At 33.6% G+C, this 16528-nt stretch overlaps 5 protein-coding genes across 5 annotated transcripts; all 5 read left to right on the plus strand.

Moving 5' to 3' along the window:
- Positions 1–331: 331 nt before the first annotated feature.
- Positions 332–1315, plus strand: LOC132132872 (olfactory receptor 2AT4-like). Its single transcript, XM_059545413.1, has one exon. The coding sequence runs from the start codon at positions 332–334 to the stop codon at positions 1313–1315; it is 984 nt and encodes a 327-aa protein (XP_059401396.1).
- A 630-nt stretch (positions 1316–1945) lies between these two features.
- LOC132132380 (olfactory receptor 2AT4-like) lies at positions 1946–3104 on the plus strand. The gene is made up of 2 exons (XM_059544748.1): positions 1946–1990; positions 2340–3104. Exons 1-2 carry the CDS (start codon positions 1946–1948, stop codon positions 3102–3104), a joined length of 810 nt encoding a protein of 269 aa, XP_059400731.1.
- Positions 3105–6465: 3361 nt separating this feature from the next.
- On the plus strand, positions 6466–7449 carry LOC132132991 (olfactory receptor 2AT4-like). Its single transcript, XM_059545648.1, has one exon. The coding sequence runs from the start codon at positions 6466–6468 to the stop codon at positions 7447–7449; it is 984 nt and encodes a 327-aa protein (XP_059401631.1).
- A 630-nt stretch (positions 7450–8079) lies between these two features.
- Positions 8080–9238, plus strand: LOC132132382 (olfactory receptor 2AT4-like). The gene is made up of 2 exons (XM_059544749.1): positions 8080–8124; positions 8474–9238. The coding sequence occupies exons 1-2, from the start codon at positions 8080–8082 to the stop codon at positions 9236–9238; spliced, it is 810 nt and encodes a 269-aa protein (XP_059400732.1).
- A 3550-nt stretch (positions 9239–12788) lies between these two features.
- On the plus strand, positions 12789–13818 carry LOC132132960 (olfactory receptor 2AT4-like). The gene has a single exon (XM_059545588.1). It carries the CDS (start codon positions 12789–12791, stop codon positions 13770–13772), a length of 984 nt encoding a protein of 327 aa, XP_059401571.1. The 3' UTR covers positions 13773–13818.
- The last annotated feature ends 2710 nt before the right edge of the window (positions 13819–16528 follow it).

A 16528-nucleotide genomic window follows, 5' to 3' on the forward strand; every position in this document is an offset into this window, starting at 1 on the left:
CAGGAATATACTCTAAGCAGATGTCACATAATTTAACAGAGGAATAATTAAGGTATTCGCTGAAATACAAGTCACAATTTCATTAAAAAACACATTTTATTTCATTGGGTGATTGTTGTATAATTTATTCATGTTAATATTTTATGAAATGTATAGTTTTAATATTTTCTTTTATTATTTACATGATTTATATACAGCTTTTTAATGTATAATTTAATTTTCAATTCAAGTATATATTTCAATATCTTTGGGCAATTCAAATCTGTCAAAGCCCTTTTTATCATTGTGAGTAGTATTTCATGTTAGTGTAACATACAGATCCATTTTTAGTATGTTACAGGCAAATGAAACCACAGCTTCTGTTGTAACAGAGTTTTTCATCGTGGGTTTCCCTGGACTCCAGCCCAAATACTACAGCCTGATGGCAGCGTTTTTGCTCTGCATCTACATCGCTGTGATCACTGGAAACTCCCTCATTGTGCTCCTGTTTGTGATTGAGCGCAGCCTCCAAAAGCCCATGTATATTATCATGCTGAGCTTGTCTTTGTCTGATATTGGTTTTTGCACAGTCGCTCTGCCAAAAGTTATATCTCGCTATTGGTTTAATGACGGTTATATTGGCTTCTACGTTTGTCTGTTTCAAAGGCAGCTGATTCACTATTTTGGTACCCTGAACTCTCTAATTATGATGATCATGGCAATTGATCGGTACTTGGCGATCTGTTTCCCACTAAGATACCTTGCTTTAATGACTAACCGCACTATGAGGCTTCTAATAGGGTTTTCCTGGGTTACTGCAATGATTGCTCCAACCATTAGCTTAATGCAGACAGTGAAACTCCCATTCTGTGGGCCAAACATGATCACTCATTGTTTCTGTGATTCTCTATCTATGAACCAACTGGCCTGTGCTGATGCCACCCTCACAAATCTCATTTCATATGCTGTGGCAATGTTTGTGCTTCTCGTGCCATTGTCTTTCATCATCTTTTCTTATTTAAGTATCCTGGTGTCTGTACTTCGAATTGCAAACACACAGGGCCGAATGAAAGCCTTTTCTACCTGTGCAACACAGCTGACTATCATTGTCATCTATTATGTGCCCCGTTTTGTGGTTTACACCACTTCTAACATCCCAAACGCTCAGATGAACAGCAGTCAGAAGATCGCCCTGGTCATGTTCTACAGTCTGCTTCCACCTGTAGTGAACCCCTTCATCTACTTCATCAGGATCAAAGAAATCAGACAGTTCTTTATCAAATGGTGTGTCCACAGAAACAGGATTATCAGTATGTCGTTAACTATTTCTAAATGAGGTGATCTGACTTTTAGATGTTATTATCACGTGAAACTGGAAGGTTATTTTTATGCAGTTATGTGCTGTTGTTGTGAATTTACAATATTTGTTATTATAATAGTCATTTTTCTAATTTGCATTATAATAATATGTATTATAAAAAATATGGAAGGCCATTTATTACTCACTAAACGGATCAATAGGCAACATTTAAACATATAATTATACACACACATATATATATATATATATCAATCATGTCCAACATGTTTTCAAATGAAAGGAATTAATCAATATTGTTATTATTTTGGTGACATGGGCAGCGAGTGTAAATTTTCCCGTATGCACTAGGACTCCAGGACTTTATTATTATTATTATTATTATTATTATTATTAGTGTTTCAAATGTGACGAAAACTTGTTTTCGACTAGGTGTTGGTACTTGGCGGCTGAACAAGTCAAATCTTCATTATATTTTCCTATCTTATATCACTTTATGCTCAAAATTAAAATGAACAATATCATCATTAATAAAAACTAATAAATACATGTAAAACAATAAAACTTTTTAGTGATTAGGAGTTGTGTAAATATGATTTTAGCCACAAGGTGGCGCAAATAGATCACAATAAGAGATATTTAACGCTCATGACAAGTTTTTGGAAAGACCTTGTTGAAAAGAATCCAACATTGGTGACTAGTAGTAAAATACCTTTTGGTAAACAATTTAGGAATAAATACACTATTAAATTACTTTTTAAATAAGTCTCTTATGTTCATCTTTGCTGAATTTCTGTAAAAGTTTTTACATTTATACTGTGAAATATATGAAATATACATAATACACATTACTTAAGTGTGTTTTCTCAAGTATTATATAAAGCAAATAAAATACAATAATGCTAAAAAAATGTTTTTTAATTTAGATTACAACACTCAAACTCACTATAAACAATCTGAAGGTGAACACAGCAAGCAACAAGTATTTCACTTCAATATTCTGGATTCTTTATTCAGTTTGTAGATGTATTTCCATTTGTAGTTTAGAGAATGCGAAGCATTAGTTTATTTAATCATAGCCAGGTACTGGTTTAATGCTGGAGCAACCCCTTTCCATGCTTGCTTCTTCCAAATGGAGCTAATTCACTATTTTGGGACATTAAACTCTCTGATAATGATGATCATGGCCCTCGATCGCTATGTGGCTATTTGTTATTCTCTGAGATACCAGACTGTTATGACTAACCGCATCACGTACATCCTAAATGCAACAGTGTGGGTAACTGCCTTCATCGCTCCCACAATAGCCACCCTGCACACTCAACAGCTTCCTTACTGTGGCCCTAAACTGATTGTTCAATGCTACTGCGACCACATCTCTATTACCAGCCTGGCCTGTGCTGAAAACAGCAAGCAGATATTGGTGGCCTTGTGCGTGGCCCTGCTTGTGCTCCTTCTCCCTCTGGCCTTCATCATTTACTCTTACTGTCACATCATAGGGTCTGTAATGAGGCTGTCGAGCTCTCAGAGTCGCTGGAAAAGTTTCGCCACCTGCAGTACACAGTTGTGCATCATCGCTCTGTTTTATGTGCCTCGCTGTGCCGTGTATATAGCCAGTTTCCTGCAAATCCAAATCAGCAGAGATTTCAGGATACTTCTTATATTGCTTTACAGCCTCATTCCACCACTGATAAACCCCTTCATCTATTGTTTACGTACTCAGGAGATCAGGATAATTGTGAGCCAGTGGGTGAGCAGGCAAAAGACCTTTAGAGAGATGTCCAGAATTAATGTGATCACTCTATAAAAAAAAAATTTCACAGGAGTTTTAATAGGATCAACCATACAATGATTTACTGTACGTGAAGCAACTGAATAAATTCTTGTGATTTGTAACTGTTTTTTAATGTTTTCTTTAAATATGTATTGTGAAGTATTCCAGTGAAATCTGGTGGTTCCAATCAAAGTCCTTTATTCTATAGTCTTTGTTCCAAGAAAAGATGACCAAAACATCTGTTTTGTTATGAACAACAGCATCTATAATATTAGCTCCTTTTGTATGTACAGCATGTAAAACAAATCATGTTAACACAAGTTACTGTTAAAGTAAAAAAAAAAAATATATATATATATAGGCCTAAATTAAAAATGTATGTATCTGAAGTACATAGAAATATGTCCACCCATTTGAATTACAGGTTTTTAACATAATCTAATAGACTTAACGTGATGTATATTTTTCAGTCATACATAAATGAAACAGGTGAGAATCAGGTAAGATTCTCAACAACAACAAAAAAAATCATGGCATAATGTATTATTAATTATTTGAATCTATTTTATTGAAACAAAACTATTTTCAAAATGCATTTATTGCACAAATCCTTTAAAATCATCAGAAATTCATTAATTGTGAAAACAATTGAATTTATACTATTAAAATGTATGAACATGGTTAAAATATGGCTACTGTAGCTGTGAAACATAGATTAAATGACAGGAACAAACTGGATTTATTCATGATAAATGTATAAACCTGGTTTCTGTATATAAAGTCATATGCATTTTAATAATTTTATTAGTTTAAATTAAGACTGTGTAATCCATATGGATAGAAATTTCATGTGCCATTCAAATACATAATTAAATTTAGGCCTAAATGTTTTTGAGTGCAGAAGTGCCATAATATATTGCATTACAATGAAAACAGCTGCTGTCTGTGGATACTTGTCTGAGACTTAAAATGAATGACAATTAAACTAAATTAATAAACCTATGACTCTCTTGATTGCCCTGTAACTTTTTATTAGGGAAGACATGAGGGATATATATATATATATATATATATATATATATATATATATATATATATATATATATATATATATATATTATACCCCCTGATCATTTTAATTAATATTTCAATAATTAAACAATAAATTATTAGCAAAGAAAATATTTAATATTTATATTTAAATATATTTATTTAATATTTGTATTAAAAATTTCATTAATCTGATTTTCCCTCTCTTTTTGCACCCCCTGCTGGTGACCTTTGCAGATGCTGATGAAATTAGTTAAATAATAAAGAAATAAATAAATACATTTTTAACAAATAAAATCTTTTTTTATTATTATTATTATACATTTTAGGGAAAAACAAATAATTATGTTCGCTTGTTTGTTTGTTTTTTTATTAATTTATGTTCGTTTCCCATTTTTCCCATGCAAACAAGCACACAGGGCACCTCAACCAACAACAACCAAAGGTCATCTCAGTTTCATGACACCAAATGATTCACAACATGACGCCCTATGACGTGTTGAGCCATACAGGATTTAACACTGATCCTACAGCTATACATTTAATGAAACTACAAGCAAAACATTGGCATCACCACTGATCACGAGTCAATATTTTGAGATATATATAATAGAGAGCTCAACGCGCTGCAACTTAAGAAAACACATGCAAATTGAAAAAAACACCAGCAAAAAAAAAAAAAACATAATTAGTTTGACAACACAAGTGTTGCATATCCTCACAACATAAGCAAATTAAGAAACTTCTGCAAATCTTCACAACACATGCAAATTAAGAAACGCGCTGCAAATCCTCACAACAAATGCAAATTAAGAAACAATGAAGCATTGCAAATTTATTTTCATTAACCTTAAATTATATTTAGTGGAGGATATTAAATTAAGTTAGCCGACCAATATAGTAACGTTTCAGAGTTAATCGTGTAATTATTCAGCTTATTTAGGCTAATAATATCCAAAAGACAAAGGAATCATGCATCAATGTTAGAAAAAAAAACTCACTTTCAGTTCACCAACAACTCCACTGACCAGTAGCCACTGCACAATAAGCAAATCCCAGCCAGGTCTGACACTTTTTTGGGTCCCCTTGAAACATTTCTGTTGTGGTCAGTGCTATTTGCAGCGCGTTAATTTGCATGTGTTGTGAGGATTTGCAATACTTATGTTGTCAATCTGATGAAGATGTTTTCTCCATTTGCTGGTGTTTTTTCAATTTGCATGTGATTTCTTAAGTTGCAGCGCATTGAGCTCTCTCGGCCACCATACTTGAAGCGTGTTTGGCTTCCCATAGAAACATTTGGCGGCAGCGGCTTTGTTTGAAGGCCTTGTTCGTCAGGTTCCCATGGTTTCCGTCAAAACAGTTTCTCACTACAGGACGCTTGGCGGCTCAAAAAGCTGAATCCTCGAGTCCTATTCATTTTTGTGAACGTTACGTGTGTAACGTTTTTTCAGACATATTTCAACAAATACAATACATAATAATAACAGCAGTCTATTGAATATATTATATATATATATATATATAGTAAAAAAGAGATTTGACAGCATTTAGGATGTGTCATTTTACCCACGAGATGGCGCAAAAAGCTCACAATACGACTCATTGAGGCACATTCATGCATTAAAGGAGATAATTGCTGTCTGAATTTATTCTTTTAGAAATAAACAAAAAGAGAACACCAACCATTGATGATTCATAGTAAGCTCCTGACATGCAGTGACTTTTATAAATATATATATATATTAGATCTAAAATTACACAAGATGATTTGATTTAGAATTATGCTGGAGGGGGAAAAAGCTCATATGTTTCTGTGTTCTGCAAATACATTTTATACCTAACACTGAAGAGGAACCAAGCCAAACTTAATTCCACTTTTACGACAGCAAATGATTCAAAAGATGACCCCCTATGACGTGTCGAGCCACACAGGCATTAACACTGACTCCACAGCTATAAAATAATCAAACATTGACATCAGCACTGATCACTGAGAGCCGTGACACAGTAAGCCAGGAATATACTCTAAGCAGATGTCACATAATTTAACAGAGGAATAATTAAGGTATTCGCTGAAATACAAGTCACAATTTCATTAAAAAACACATTTTATTTCATTGGGTGATTGTTGTATAATTTATTCATGTTAATATTTTATGAAATGTATAGTTTTAATATTTTCTTTTATTATTTACATGATTTATATACAGCTTTTTAATGTATAATTTAATTTTCAATTCAAGTATATATTTCAATATCTTTGGGCAATTCAAATCTGTCAAAGCCCTTTTTATCATTGTGAGTAGTATTTCATGTTAGTGTAACATACAGATCCATTTTTAGTATGTTACAGGCAAATGAAACCACAGCTTCTGTTGTAACAGAGTTTTTCATCGTGGGTTTCCCTGGACTCCAGCCCAAATACTACAGCCTGATGGCAGCGTTTTTGCTCTGCATCTACATCGCTGTGATCACTGGAAACTCCCTCATTGTGCTCCTGTTTGTGATTGAGCGCAGCCTCCAAAAGCCCATGTATATTATCATGCTGAGCTTGTCTTTGTCTGATATTGGTTTTTGCACAGTCGCTCTGCCAAAAGTTATATCTCGCTATTGGTTTAATGACGGTTATATTGGCTTCTACGTTTGTCTGTTTCAAAGGCAGCTGATTCACTATTTTGGTACCCTGAACTCTCTAATTATGATGATCATGGCAATTGATCGGTACTTGGCGATCTGTTTCCCACTAAGATACCTTGCTTTAATGACTAACCGCACTATGAGGCTTCTAATAGGGTTTTCCTGGGTTACTGCAATGATTGCTCCAACCATTAGCTTAATGCAGACAGTGAAACTCCCATTCTGTGGGCCAAACATGATCACTCATTGTTTCTGTGATTCTCTATCTATGAACCAACTGGCCTGTGCTGATGCCACCCTCACAAATCTCATTTCATATGCTGTGGCAATGTTTGTGCTTCTCGTGCCATTGTCTTTCATCATCTTTTCTTATTTAAGTATCCTGGTGTCTGTACTTCGAATTGCAAACACACAGGGCCGAATGAAAGCCTTTTCTACCTGTGCAACACAGCTGACTATCATTGTCATCTATTATGTGCCCCGTTTTGTGGTTTACACCACTTCTAACATCCCAAACGCTCAGATGAACAGCAGTCAGAAGATCGCCCTGGTCATGTTCTACAGTCTGCTTCCACCTGTAGTGAACCCCTTCATCTACTTCATCAGGATCAAAGAAATCAGACAGTTCTTTATCAAATGGTGTGTCCACAGAAACAGGATTATCAGTATGTCGTTAACTATTTCTAAATGAGGTGATCTGACTTTTAGATGTTATTATCACGTGAAACTGGAAGGTTATTTTTATGCAGTTATGTGCTGTTGTTGTGAATTTACAATATTTGTTATTATAATAGTCATTTTTCTAATTTGCATTATAATAATATGTATTATAAAAAATATGGAAGGCCATTTATTACTCACTAAACGGATCAATAGGCAACATTTAAACATATAATTATACACACACATATATATATATATATATCAATCATGTCCAACATGTTTTCAAATGAAAGGAATTAATCAATATTGTTATTATTTTGGTGACATGGGCAGCGAGTGTAAATTTTCCCGTATGCACTAGGACTCCAGGACTTTATTATTATTATTATTATTATTATTATTATTAGTGTTTCAAATGTGACGAAAACTTGTTTTCGACTAGGTGTTGGTACTTGGCGGCTGAACAAGTCAAATCTTCATTATATTTTCCTATCTTATATCACTTTATGCTCAAAATTAAAATGAACAATATCATCATTAATAAAAACTAATAAATACATGTAAAACAATAAAACTTTTTAGTGATTAGGAGTTGTGTAAATATGATTTTAGCCACAAGGTGGCGCAAATAGATCACAATAAGAGATATTTAACGCTCATGACAAGTTTTTGGAAAGACCTTGTTGAAAAGAATCCAACATTGGTGACTAGTAGTAAAATACCTTTTGGTAAACAATTTAGGAATAAATACACTATTAAATTACTTTTTAAATAAGTCTCTTATGTTCATCTTTGCTGAATTTCTGTAAAAGTTTTTACATTTATACTGTGAAATATATGAAATATACATAATACACATTACTTAAGTGTGTTTTCTCAAGTATTATATAAAGCAAATAAAATACAATAATGCTAAAAAAATGTTTTTTAATTTAGATTACAACACTCAAACTCACTATAAACAATCTGAAGGTGAACACAGCAAGCAACAAGTATTTCACTTCAATATTCTGGATTCTTTATTCAGTTTGTAGATGTATTTCCATTTGTAGTTTAGAGAATGCGAAGCATTAGTTTATTTAATCATAGCCAGGTACTGGTTTAATGCTGGAGCAACCCCTTTCCATGCTTGCTTCTTCCAAATGGAGCTAATTCACTATTTTGGGACATTAAACTCTCTGATAATGATGATCATGGCCCTCGATCGCTATGTGGCTATTTGTTATTCTCTGAGATACCAGACTGTTATGACTAACCGCATCACGTACATCCTAAATGCAACAGTGTGGGTAACTGCCTTCATCGCTCCCACAATAGCCACCCTGCACACTCAACAGCTTCCTTACTGTGGCCCTAAACTGATTGTTCAATGCTACTGCGACCACATCTCTATTACCAGCCTGGCCTGTGCTGAAAACAGCAAGCAGATATTGGTGGCCTTGTGCGTGGCCCTGCTTGTGCTCCTTCTCCCTCTGGCCTTCATCATTTACTCTTACTGTCACATCATAGGGTCTGTAATGAGGCTGTCGAGCTCTCAGAGTCGCTGGAAAAGTTTCGCCACCTGCAGTACACAGTTGTGCATCATCGCTCTGTTTTATGTGCCTCGCTGTGCCGTGTATATAGCCAGTTTCCTGCAAATCCAAATCAGCAGAGATTTCAGGATACTTCTTATATTGCTTTACAGCCTCATTCCACCACTGATAAACCCCTTCATCTATTGTTTACGTACTCAGGAGATCAGGATAATTGTGAGCCAGTGGGTGAGCAGGCAAAAGACCTTTAGAGAGATGTCCAGAATTAATGTGATCACTCTATAAAAAAAAAATTTCACAGGAGTTTTAATAGGATCAACCATACAATGATTTACTGTACGTGAAGCAACTGAATAAATTCTTGTGATTTGTAACTGTTTTTTAATGTTTTCTTTAAATATGTATTGTGAAGTATTCCAGTGAAATCTGGTGGTTCCAATCAAAGTCCTTTATTCTATAGTCTTTGTTCCAAGAAAAGATGACCAAAACATCTGTTTTGTTATGAACAACAGCATCTATAATATTAGCTCCTTTTGTATGTACAGCATGTAAAACAAATCATGTTAACACAAGTTACTGTTAAAGTAAAAAAAAAAAATATATATATATATAGGCCTAAATTAAAAATGTATGTATCTGAAGTACATAGAAATATGTCCACCCATTTGAATTACAGGTTTTTAACATAATCTAATAGACTTAACGTGATGTATATTTTTCAGTCATACATAAATGAAACAGGTGAGAATCAGGTAAGATTCTCAACAACAACAAAAAAAATCATGGCATAATGTATTATTAATTATTTGAATCTATTTTATTGAAACAAAACTATTTTCAAAATGCATTTATTGCACAAATCCTTTAAAATCATCAGAAATTCATTAATTGTGAAAACAATTGAATTTATACTATTAAAATGTATGAACATGGTTAAAATATGGCTACTGTAGCTGTGAAACATAGATTAAATGACAGGAACAAACTGGATTTATTCATGATAAATGTATAAACCTGGTTTCTGTATATAAAGTCATATGCATTTTAATAATTTTATTAGTTTAAATTAAGACTGTGTAATCCATATGGATAGAAATTTCATGTGCCATTCAAATACATAATTAAATTTAGGCCTAAATGTTTTTGAGTGCAGAAGTGCCATAATATATTGCATTACAATGAAAACAGCTGCTGTCTGTGGATACTTGTCTGAGACTTAAAATGAATGACAATTAAACTAAATTAATAAACCTATGACTCTCTTGATTGCCCTGTAACTTTTTATTAGGGAAGACATGAGGGATATATATATATATATATATATATATATATATATATATATATATATATATATATATATATATTATACCCCCTGATCATTTTAATTAATATTTCAATAATTAAACAATAAATTATTAGCAAAGAAAATATTTAATATTTATATTTAAATATATTTATTTAATATTTGTATTAAAAATTTCATTAATCTGATTTTCCCTCTCTTTTTGCACCCCCTGCTGGTGACCTTTGCAGATGCTGATGAAATTAGTTAAATAATAAAGAAATAAATAAATACATTTTTAACAAATAAAATCTTTTTTTATTATTATTATTATACATTTTAGGGAAAAACAAATAATTATGTTCGCTTGTTTGTTTGTTTTTTTATTAATTTATGTTCGTTTCCCATTTTTCCCATGCAAACAAGCACACAGGGCACCTCAACCAACAACAACCAAAGGTCATCTCAGTTTCATGACACCAAATGATTCACAACATGACGCCCTATGACGTGTTGAGCCATACAGGATTTAACACTGATCCTACAGCTATACATTTAATGAAACTACAAGCAAAACATTGGCATCACCACTGATCACGAGTCAATATTTTGAGATATATATAATAGAGAGCTCAACGCGCTGCAACTTAAGAAAACACATGCAAATTGAAAAAAACACCAGCAAAAAAAAAAAAACATAATTAGTTTGACAACACAAGTGTTGCATATCCTCACAACATAAGCAAATTAAGAAACTTCTGCAAATCTTCACAACACATGCAAATTAAGAAACGCGCTGCAAATCCTCACAACAAATGCAAATTAAGAAACAATGAAGCATTGCAAATTTATTTTCATTAACCTTAAATTATATTTAGTGGAGGATATTAAATTAAGTTAGCCGACCAATATAGTAACGTTTCAGAGTTAATCGTGTAATTATTCAGCTTATTTAGGCTAATAATATCCAAAAGACAAAGGAATCATGCATCAATGTTAGAAAAAAAAACTCACTTTCAGTTCACCAACAACTCCACTGACCAGTAGCCACTGCACAATAAGCAAATCCCAGCCAGGTCTGACACTTTTTTGGGTCCCCTTGAAACATTTCTGTTGTGGTCAGTGCTATTTGCAGCGCGTTAATTTGCATGTGTTGTGAGGATTTGCAATACTTATGTTGTCAATCTGATGAAGATGTTTTCTCCATTTGCTGGTGTTTTTTCAATTTGCATGTGATTTCTTAAGTTGCAGCGCATTGAGCTCTCTCGGCCACCATACTTGAAGCGTGTTTGGCTTCCCATAGAAACATTTGGCGGCAGCGGCTTTGTTTGAAGGCCTTGTTCGTCAGGTTCCCATGGTTTCCGTCAAAACAGTTTCTCACTACAGGACGCTTGGCGGCTCAAAAAGCTGAATCCTCGAGTCCTATTCATTTTTGTGAACGTTACGTGTGTAACGTTTTTTCAGACATATTTCAACAAATACAATACATAATAATAACAGCAGTCTATTGAATATATTATATATATATATATATATATATATATATATATATATATATATATATATATATATATATATATATATATATATATATATATATATATATATATATATATATATATATATGTATATATATATATATATATATATATATATATATATATATATATATTTATTTATTTATAATGCAAGTTTATTCTTATGTTATTCTATTTGAGAGTGGAGAGATTCTAGTAAAAAAGAGATTTGACAGCATTTAGGATGTGTCATTTTACCCACGAGATGGCGCAAAAAGCTCACAATACGACTCATTGAGGCACATTCATGCATTAAAGGAGATAATTGCTGTCTGAATTTATTCTTTTAGAAATAAACAAAAAGAGAACACCAACCATTGATGATTCATAGTAAGCTCCTGACATGCAGTGACTTTTATAAATATATATATATATTAGATCTAAAATTACACAAGATGATTTGATTTAGAATTATGCTGGAGGGGGAAAAAGCTCATATGTTTCTGTGTTCTGCAAATACATTTTATACCTAACACTGAAGAGGAACCAAGCCAAACTTAATTCCACTTTTACGACAGCAAATGATTCAAAAGATGACCCCCTATGACGTGTCGAGCCACACAGGCATTAACACTGACTCCACAGCTATAAAATAATCAAACATTGACATCAGCACTGATCACTGAGAGCCGTGACACAGTAAGCCAGGAATATACTCTAAGCAGATGTCACATAATTTAACAGAGGAATAATTAAGGTATTCGCTGAAATACAAGTCACAATTTCATTAAAAAACACATTTTATTTCATTGGGTGATTGTTGTATAATTTATTCATGTTAATATTTTATGAAATGTATAGTTTTAATATTTTCTTTTATTATTTACATGATTTATATACAGCTTTTTAATGTATAATTTAATTTTCAATTCAAGTATATATTTCAATATCTTTGGGCAATTCAAATCTGTCAAAGCCCTTTTTATCATTGTGAGTAGTATTTCATGTTAGTGTAACATACAGATCCATTTTTAGTATGTTACAGGCAAATGAAACCACAGCTTCTGTTGTAACAGAGTTTTTCATCGTGGGTTTCCCTGGACTCCAGCCCAAATACTACAGCCTGATGGCAGCGTTTTTGCTCTGCATCTACATCGCTGTGATCACTGGAAACTCCCTCATTGTGCTCCTGTTTGTGATTGAGCGCAGCCTCCAAAAGCCCATGTATATTATCATGCTGAGCTTGTCTTTGTCTGATATTGGTTTTTGCACAGTCGCTCTGCCAAAAGTTATATCTCGCTATTGGTTTAATGACGGTTATATTGGCTTCTACGTTTGTCTGTTTCAAAGGCAGCTGATTCACTATTTTGGTACCCTGAACTCTCTAATTATGATGATCATGGCAATTGATCGGTACTTGGCGATCTGTTTCCCACTAAGATACCTTGCTTTAATGACTAACCGCACTATGAGGCTTCTAATAGGGTTTTCCTGGGTTACTGCAATGATTGCTCCAACCATTAGCTTAATGCAGACAGTGAAACTCCCATTCTGTGGGCCAAACATGATCACTCATTGTTTCTGTGATTCTCTATCTATGAACCAACTGGCCTGTGCTGATGCCACCCTCACAAATCTCATTTCATATGCTGTGGCAATGTTTGTGCTTCTCGTGCCATTGTCTTTCATCATCTTTTCTTATTTAAGTATCCTGGTGTCTGTACTTCGAATTGCAAACACACAGGGCCGAATGAAAGCCTTTTCTACCTGTGCAACACAGCTGACTATCATTGTCATCTATTATGTGCCCCGTTTTGTGGTTTACACCACTTCTAACATCCCAAACGCTCAGATGAACAGCAGTCAGAAGATCGCCCTGGTCATGTTCTACAGTCTGCTTCCACCTGTAGTGAACCCCTTCATCTACTTCATCAGGATCAAAGAAATCAGACAGTTCTTTATCAAATGGTGTGTCCACAGAAACAGGATTATCAGTATGTCGTTAACTATTTCTAAATGAGGTGATCTGACTTTTAGATGTTATTATCACGTGAAACTGGAAGGTTATTTTTATGCAGTTATGTGCTGTTGTTGTGAATTTACAATATTTGTTATTATAATAGTCATTTTTCTAATTTGCATTATAATAATATGTATTATAAAAAATATGGAAGGCCATTTATTACTCACTAAACGGATCAATAGGCAACATTTAAACATATAATTATACACACACATATATATATATATATATATATATATCAATCATGTCCAACATGTTTTCAAATGAAAGGAATTAATCAATATTGTTATTATTTTGGTGACATGGGCAGCGAGTGTAAATTTTCCCGTATGCACTAGGACTCCAGGACTTTATTATTATTATTATTATTATTATTATTAGTGTTTCAAATGTGACGAAAACTTGTTTTCGACTAGGTGTTGGTACTTGGCGGCTGAACAAGTCAAATCTTCATTATATTTTCCTATCTTATATCACTTTATGCTCAAAATTAAAATGAACAATATCATCATTAATAAAAACTAATAAATACATGTAAAACAATAAAACTTTTTAGTGATTAGGAGTTGTGTAAATATGATTTTAGCCACAAGGTGGCGCAAATAGATCACAATAAGAGATATTTAACGCTCATGACAAGTTTTTGGAAAGACCTTGTTGAAAAGAATCCAACATTGGTGACTAGTAGTAAAATACCTTTTGGTAAACAATTTAGGAATAAATACACTATTAAATTACTTTTTAAATAAGTCTCTTATGTTCATCTTTGCTGAATTTCTGTAAAAGTTTTTACATTTATACTGTGAAATATATGAAATATACATAATACACATTACTTAAGTGTGTTTTCTCAAGTATTATATAAAGCAAATAAAATACAATAATGCTAAAAAAATGTTTTTTAATTTAGATTACAACACTCAAACTCACTATAAACAATCTGAAGGTGAACACAGCAAGCAACAAGTATTTCACTTCAATATTCTGGATTCTTTATTCAGTTTGTAGATGTATTTCCATTTGTAGTTTAGAGAATGCGAAGCATTAGTTTATTTACAATTATCTTTTTAAAAACTTCAGCTCTGTACAGTATGTATTTGAACCCTGATAAGGACCAATATTTTTCAGACCTAGTGCGGTGTTAAAAAGCAAAAAGCAAATACCACATAAAAAGAAAAAGGAAGAAAAAAAACATCAAATTATGAACATTTGAAAAAAAAAAAAGAGAACAGTAATTTCTTCAGCCATTAGAGACGGATTTGCTGCTGTTAAAGTACATGAAACTGTCAGCGCCTCACTGCTCCAAATGCTAATGTGCTAACTGTTTTGAGACTATCATACACTAAACACCAATATATATATCAACAATCTATAGTTATGTTCTCTATACGATTCATATTAAATATACTCTACACATATGTAACCTTTGAATACAATTCCCATTTGGAAAAATATTAAAAGGGAGGAGGGGAAAGAAATATTACACAGATTTAGAAACGAAACAGCTCATGTTTCTGTGTTGTGCAAACAATTTTTAAATCTAACAAGGAAGGGGAAATACAAACTGAGCCAAACTTCATTTCATAGTTATCTTCTGGCTCCAAAAGCAAGCATTAATTTACACCACTACAAAGAAAATAAAGGGATAAATCTCATTACCCTTCCCGAAAGAGAACAGCTTAGATCTAAAGAGGGCAGAAGCAACACTGATTGACTGTCAAAACACAGTCGCAAGTGTTACCGTTACTCATTACGCATATTATAGACTTTCCACGAGTGAATCAAACCAACTACTGGAGATCTACCTGCAAAGTCCCGACTGTGCTCAAACACCACTGAACAGGCTAAAATTGAGCATTTCTGGGGTACAGGAACTTGTTAAAGCAGGTCACTAGATCTCCAAGACCATAATGGGGCATTTCAAATGCACGGAAATGTATAATAAACAATTCTAGAACATTGATCAGGCACATCAATACTTGTTCTCCAGCACTGAAATCAACAGATTATGTGTGGCAATTAGCATTTAATGAAAACAGTCCAGGAGTGTGGCTGTAGCGGCAGTTAATCCATCAGTGAATGGCATGCCTTTTCACCTCTGGGTGAGTGCATGGCAAGTCCATAAATGTGAGAAGTTTGTCAGACCCTGTTTAAATTAATTTCCCCCCTCACACATCTCCCTCCTGAGAGGGAGAATCAAGTGCCTCGGCTGAGGCGAACAAGTCTTTATTTCCTCTCCGAATCACTCATGTTACTTTGTGCAATAAAAAAAACAGGGAAACCAGGGCCTCCTCTGTGTGCAAACTGGTAGAAGGGGGGGAGTGTGTGTGTGTGTGTGTGTGTGTGTGCTCTTGTTTTTGTGACATATCAGGACACAACTCTGTATAATGACATGGGTATGACACAGGTATTACAAGGAGAGGGTGACTTCTGAGGACATTACCCATCTCCCCATTTTTCAAAACGCTTATAAATCATACAGAATGAGTTTTTTTGAGAAAGTAAAAATGCACAGTTTCCTGTGAGGGTTAGGGTTAGGTGTAGGTTTGGTGTAGGGCCACAAAATATACAGTTTGTACAGTATAAAAACCATTACACCTATGGGATGTCCCCACTTTTCAAAAAAAAAACAAAAAAAAACAAATATGTGTGTGTGTGTGTGTGTGTGTGTGTGTGTGTGTGTGTGTGTGTGTGTGTGTGTGTGTGTGTGTGAATGAGTTAAAGGTCTGCTGAGTTCATGGATGTGTGTGAAG

Source organism: Carassius carassius, chromosome 49 (genome assembly GCF_963082965.1).
Source record: "Carassius carassius chromosome 49, fCarCar2.1, whole genome shotgun sequence".
Classification (NCBI taxonomy): Eukaryota; Metazoa; Chordata; class Actinopteri; order Cypriniformes; family Cyprinidae; genus Carassius; species Carassius carassius.